At 41.3% G+C, this 7,056-nt stretch overlaps 1 protein-coding gene across 1 annotated transcript in view; it reads right to left on the bottom strand.

The window, feature by feature from the left end:
* The window catches only part of LOC307235432 (calpain small subunit 1-like), a 15,300-nt gene extending 9,336 nt beyond the window's left edge, over positions 1 to 5,964 (bottom strand). Inside the window, exons 1-2 of the mRNA XM_080007519.1 lie at positions 5,830 to 5,964; positions 3,874 to 3,928 (exon numbers count right to left, since the gene is read on the bottom strand). Coding sequence (XP_079863645.1) covers positions 3,874 to 3,920 — 47 coding nt within the window. The 5' untranslated portion in view covers positions 3,921 to 3,928; positions 5,830 to 5,964. The remainder of the gene's footprint in view (positions 1 to 3,873; positions 3,929 to 5,829) is intronic.
* Between the last annotated feature and the right edge of the window lie 1,092 nt (positions 5,965 to 7,056).

The following is a 7,056-nucleotide window of genomic DNA, read 5'->3' as shown; positions in this document are numbered from 1 at the left end:
GTTACAGTGTGTGTTACAGTGTGCGTTACAGTGTGTTACAGTGTGTGTTACAGTGTGTGTTACAGTGTGTTACAGTGTGTGTTACAGTGTGTTACAGTGTGTGTTACAGTGTGTACTACAGTGTGTGTTACAGTGTGTTACAGTGTGTTACAGTGTGTGTTACAGTGTGTGTTACAGTGTGTTACAGTGTGTGTTACAGCGTGTTACAGTGTGTGTTACAGTGTATGTTACAGAGTGTGTTACAGTGTGTTACAGTGTGTGTTACAGTGTGCGTTACAGTGTGTTACAGTGTGTGTTACAGTGTGTTACAGTGTGTGTTACAGTGTGTGTTACAGTGTGTTACAGTGTGTGTTACAGTGTGTGTTACAGTGTGTTACAATGTGTTACAGTGTTTGTTACAGTGTGTGTTACAGTGTGTGTTACAGTGTGTGCTACAGTGTGTGTTACAGTGTGTGTTACAGTGTGTGTTACAGTGTGTACTACAGTGTGTGTTACAGTGTGTGTTACAGTGTGTGTTACAGTGTATGTTACAGAGTGTGTTACAGTGTGTTACAGTGTGTGTTACAGTGTGTGTTACAGTGTGTGTTACAGTGTGTGTTACAGTGTGTTACAGTGTGTGTTACAGTGTGCGTTACAGTGTGTTACAGTGTGTGTTACAGTGTGTGTTACAGTGTGTTACAGTGTGTGTTACAGTGTGTGTTACAGTTTGTTACCGTTTGTTACAGTGTGTGTTACAGTGTGTTACAGTGTGTTTTACAGTGTGTGTTACAGTTTGTTAAAGTTTGTTGCAGTGTGTGTTACAGTGTGTTACAGTGTGTTTTACAGTGTGTGTTACAGTTTGTTAAAGTTTGTTAAAGTGTGTTACAGTGTGTTTTACAGTGTGTGTTACAGTTTGTTACAGTGTGTGTTACAGTGTGTTTTACAGTGTGTGTTACAGTGTGTTACAGTGTGTGTTACAGTGTGTTACAATGTGTTACAGTTTATTACAGTTTGTTAAAGTGTGTTACAGTGTGTTTTACAGTGTGTGTTACAGTTTGTTACAGTGTGTGTTACAGTGTGTTTTACAGTGTGTGTTACAGTGTGTTACAGTGTGTGTTACAGTGTGTTACAATGTGTTACAGTGTGTGTTACAGTTTGTTAAAGTTTGTTGCAGTGTGTGTTACAGTGTGTTACAGTGTGTGTTACAGTTTGTTACAGTTTGTTAAAGTGTGTTACAGTGTGTTTTACAGTGTGTGTTACAGTTTGTTACAGTGTGTGTTACAGTTTGTTAAAGTTTGTTGCAGTGTGTGTTACAGTGTGTTACAGTGTGTGTTACAGTTTGTTACAGTTTGTTAAAGTGTGTTACAGTGTGTTTTACAGTGTGTGTTACAGTTTGTTACAGTGTGTGTTACAGTGTGTTTTACAGTGTGTGTTACAGTGTGTGTTACAGTGTGTTACAATGTGTTACAGTGTGTGTTACAGTGTGTGTTACAGTGTGTTACAGTGTTACAGTGTGTGTTACAGTGTGTTACAGTGTGTTACAGTGTGTGTTACAGTGTGTGTTACAGTGTGTGTTACAGTGTGTGCTACAGTGTGTGTTACAGTGTGTGTTACAGTGTGTACTACAGTGTGTGTGTGTTACAGTGTGTGTTACAGTGTGTTACAGTGTGTGTTACAGCGTGTTACAGTGTGTGTTACAGTGTATGTTACAGAGTGTGTTACAGTGTGTTACAGTGTGTGTTACAGTGTGTGTTACAGTGTGTGTTACAGTGTGTTACAGTGTGTGTTACAGTGTGCGTTACAGTGTGTTACAGTGTGTGTTACAGTGTGTGTTACAGTGTGTTACAGTGTGTGTTACAGTGTGTTACAGTGTGTGTTACAGTGTGTACTACAGTGTGTGTTACAGTGTGTTACAGTGTGTTACAGTGTGTGTTACAGTGTGTGTTACAGTGTGTTACAGTGTGTGTTACAGCGTGTTACAGTGTGTGTTACAGTGTATGTTACAGAGTGTGTTACAGTGTGTTACAGTGTGTGTTACAGTGTGCGTTACAGTGTGTTACAGTGTGTGTTACAGTGTGTTACAGTGTGTGTTACAGTGTGTGTTACAGTGTGTGTTACAGTGTGTTACAGTGTGTGTTACAGTGTGTGTTACAGTGTGTTACAATGTGTTACAGTTTGTTAAAGTGTGTTACAGTGTGTTTTACAGTGTGTGTTACAGTTTGTTACAGTGTGTGTTACAGTGTGTTTTACAGTGTGTGTTACAGTGTGTGTTACAGTGTGTTACAATGTGTTACAGTGTGTGTTACAGTGTGTGTTACAGTGTGTTACAGTGTTACAGTGTGTGTTACAGTGTGTTACAGTGTGTTACAGTGTGTGTTACAGTGTGTGTTACAGTGTGTGTTACAGTGTGTGCTACAGTGTGTGTTACAGTGTGTGTTACAGTGTGTACTACAGTGTGTGTGTGTTACAGTGTGTGTTACAGTGTGTTACAGTGTGTGTTACAGCGTGTTACAGTGTGTGTTACAGTGTATGTTACAGAGTGTGTTACAGTGTGTTACAGTGTGTGTTACAGTGTGTGTTACAGTGTGTGTTACAGTGTGTTACAGTGTGTGTTACAGTGTGTGTTACAGTGTGTTACAGTGTGTGTTACAGTGTGCGTTACAGTGTGTTACAGTGTGTGTTACAGTGTGTGTTACAGTGTGTTACAGTGTGTGTTACAGTGTGTTACAGTGTGTGTTACAGTGTGTACTACAGTGTGTGTTACAGTGTGTTACAGTGTGTTACAGTGTGTGTTACAGTGTGTGTTACAGTGTGTTACAGTGTGTGTTACAGCGTGTTACAGTGTGTGTTACAGTGTATGTTACAGAGTGTGTTACAGTGTGTTACAGTGTGTGTTACAGTGTGCGTTACAGTGTGTTACAGTGTGTGTTACAGTGTGTTACAGTGTGTGTTACAGTGTGTGTTACAGTGTGTGTTACAGTGTGTTACAGTGTGTGTTACAGTGTGTGTTACAGTGTGTTACAATGTGTTACAGTGTTTGTTACAGTGTGTGTTACAGTGTGTGTTACAGTGTGTGCTACAGTGTGTGTTACAGTGTGTGTTACAGTGTGTACTACAGTGTGTGTTACAGTGTGTGTTACAGTGTGTGTTACAGTGTATGTTACAGAGTGTGTTACAGTGTGTTACAGTGTGTGTTACAGTGTGTGTTACAGTGTGTTACAGTGTGTGTTACAGTGTGCGTTACAGTGTGTTACAGTGTGTGTTACAGTGTGTGTTACAGTGTGTTACAGTGTGTGTTACAGTGTGTGTTACAGTGTGTTACAGTGTGTGTTACAGTGTGTGTTACAGTGTATGTTACAGTGTGTGTTACAGTGTGTTACAGTGTGTTACAGTGTGTGTTACAGTGTGTTACAGTGTGTGTTACAGTGTGTGTTACAGTGTGCGTTACAGTGCGTTACAGTGTGTGTTACAGTGTGTGTTACAGTGTGTTACAGTGTGTGTTACAGTGTGTGTTACAGTGTGTGTTACAGTGTGTTACAGTGTGTGTTACAGTGTGTGTTACAGTGTGTTACAGTGTTTGTTACAGTGTGTGTTACAGTGTGTTACAGTGTGTGTTACAGTGTGTTACAGTGTGTTACAGTGTGTGTTACAGTGTGTTACAGTGTGTTACAGTGTGTTACAGTGTGTGTTACAGTGTGTTACAGTGTGTTACAGTGTGTGTTAGTGTGTTACAGTGTGTTACAGTGTGTTACAGTGTGTGTTACAGTGTGTTACAGTGTGTTACAGTGTGTTACAGTGTGTGTTACAGTGTGTTACAGTGTGTTAAAGTGTGTTACAGTGTGTGTTACAGTGTGTTACAGTGTGTATATATGTATGTTACTGTGTTTGTGTCACCTGATAATACTGGCGAAGCCTCCAATGAGTTTCTTTGCCAGATTCATCTTGATGTCTGAGAGAGGGAGGGGGGGTGGAGAGAGGAGAGAGGAGGGGAGGGATGGGGAGACAAGGAGAGAATTGATTTTAAGATTGAACTTCCTTCTTTTCACCAGTTTCCTCCAATGACACCAGGGTCATGCATCATCATCACCATGACAACCAGTGGTAAACAAACCTCACTATTACAAAAACAACAACAACAACAACAACAACAACTTTATGAATGAAGTATTATAGTTATTATCATCAGCGACCACTCTAGTTTCTAGCTGGAGGCTTTGGTTTTCATCTGATGGGGTGTGACTACGCTCCTGATGGGGTGTGACTACGCTCCTGATGGGGTGTGGCTACGCTCCTGATGGGGTGTGGCTACGCTCCTGATGGGGTGTGACTACGCTCCCGATGGGGTGTGACTACGCTCCCGATGGGGTGCGGCTACGCTCCCGATGGGGTGCGACTACGCTCTTGATGGGGTGTGACTACGCTCCTGATGGGGTGTGGCTATGCTCCTGATGGGGTGTGACTACGCTCCTGATGGGGTGTGACTACGCTCCTGATGGGGTGTGACTACGCTCCTGATGGGGTATGGCTACGCTCCTGATGGGGTGTGACTACGCACCTGATGGGGTGTGGCTACACTCCTGATGGGGTGTGACTACGCTCCTGATGGGGTGTGAATATGCTCCTGATGGGGTGTGGCTATGCGGTGTGGCTACGCTCCTGATGGGGTGTGGCTACGCTCCTGATGGGGTGTGGCTATGCTCCTGATGGGGTGTGAATATGCTCCTGATGGGGTGTGAATACGCTCCTGATGGGGTGTGGCTATGCGGTGTGGCTACGCTCCTGATGGGGTGTGGCTATGCGGTGTGGCTACACTCTCGATGGGGTGTGGCTACGCTCCTGATGGGTGCAGCAGGGGGCGCTGCAGCAACATTCAATAGAAAAGTCACATTTGAACCTTTGATTCATCAGTTCATGCCCCTCCTGTCCTGGAATAACTCTGCTTTTAATTATTTTATGTTTTCATTATTAGATTGAGTTTCTGTTCATTGTGTTGATCTGCTATTTGTCTCTTGTTTGAATAATAATAATAAAAATAATCATCATCATCATCATCATCACATTAATCATTATTAATACTTTAAACAGCTCATTCATCATTTCATCACTCATTTCATTTATTATATACTTAATTTCCTTTCTTTACGCATTCTATTTGTTCTTTATTTGTGTAAATTCTTTATGAAGTTATTTTCTGTGTGTGTACTATTACCATGCAGGATGGAGTATTGGAGTGGTTTCTGCATGATCATATACTGTTTATAATTACTATCATTGTTATTATTATTATTATTATTATTATTATTATTATTATGATACTGGGTGTGTATCTGAAGTGGAACCATAATTCAGTGTTTTCCTGTATTTCAGTTAGATTGTGAATAAATAAATAAAGATCTGAGGTTTGATATTATTTCTTTCACATATTGATTATTGATTTTAGTATTAATAAATGGCTCCCTTTGACCCAGTTCTACTTCAAACTGCAGAGGAAGAGGCGGCAGTACTGGGAGTGATACTGTGATGATACACAGTATGGTGTATTTACCATATTTTCATTACTTTTCTGTTCATATATTTGAAACTACAATATTGTTTTTTCCAAGAAACAATCAAAATGTTTCTAGGAAAAATGAAAGAGCAGAAAGTCTTCAGGTGTAAAAGACCTGAAGGTGATCAGGTGAGAAGCAGGACACACTATGTACACACTATGTACACACTTTGTACACAGTATGTAAATACTATGTACACAGTATGGACACACTTTGTACACAGTATGTACACACTATCTATACAGTTGTACACAGTATAAACTGTATAAAAGTGGATCCAAGCGCAGAAAGCTGCTCTTACCTTCCTCTTTTCAGCAGAAAACAGAGTGAAGAGTCCTGAAGGGGTGGAGGTGGAGTGGAGGGTGGAGCTGTGGTGGAGGAATGCAGGAATAGACTGTGTCGTTTCTTCCGATCAAACCAGTCCGCCCGGTCAGTGGCCGCACCCTGAGGAGCCGCTCTGGGTCCTACAGCCCGACAAGTCAGTGTCCTGTGCGACTCCATTTATATATTTAACATTGTTTTCAGCTCAGATTAGAAAATACACTTGAGCTTTGACCGAGAGTAAAACATTACAACAAAGTAAAACATTATAGTACAGTCAATGTCCTTTATGCGTCAAAGGTACTTTCAGAGTCAGAGTCAGAATGGGTTTTATTTTGCCAGGTTTGCAATCCAGCACAGACCATAAACATTAAAATATAAAAAGCTGAACGGTCCGAAAAAAAGAAAGATGAGAAGCAAATAAAATAGGAGAAAATGTTTACATTTAAGTTTAAATTAAATGTCAAACTTACATAAATTGCCAAAAATACAAAACAGAAATAGTCAGATATTTAAGTGAAAACAACACAAATACAATAGATTGCATAAATAATTTACCTAATTCACTGCCCAAATGAATATTATGTAATAAGTCCAACATGGAGACATGAACTGTCTGACGTCCCTTGATTTTTCCCCCAAACATTGAATAACAATTTAAGTAATAATAGATAAATAAAATAAATAGAATAAAATTATGTGATATGAATCACGTGTGCCCGCCCCCTCAGTGACGTCATCCGAAACCCGGAAGCAGAGTGTTGTTGTTGTTGTTGTTGTTGTTGTTGTTGTTGTTGCTGCCAACATGGTACCGACGCTGGTCCTGCTGGTCCTGCTGGTCCTGCTGGTCCTGCTGGTCCTGCTGGTCCTGCTGGTCCTGCTGGTCCTGCTGGTCCTGCTGGGCCTGGGCCGCCTCTCACACGCAGGATCCGAACCCGGGAAGTGGATCCTGGACCTGGACGCCGTGAGTCTCCCCGTTCTACCGGCGGATCGATCCGTGATCAGATTGTGATACGGATCGATCCTCTGGGCCGCAGCCACAGGCAGTCAGACTCCATGTATAATTACCATAGTGCGTGTGTATACTTGCTGTTTAATACTAGTACTGAAAGTACTTCCTGGTGTAACTATAATACTGATACAGTACTGAACCTTTCTTTACAATAGAACAGGAGGTGGAGCTGATCAGTTTGATGGATCCTACCAT

The sequence above is a fragment of the Zeus faber genome (genome assembly GCF_960531495.2).
Source record: "Zeus faber genome assembly, chromosome: 9".
Lineage (NCBI taxonomy): Eukaryota > Metazoa > Chordata > Actinopteri > Zeiformes > Zeidae > Zeus > Zeus faber.
This window is presented reverse-complemented; position numbering and strand designations above follow the sequence as displayed.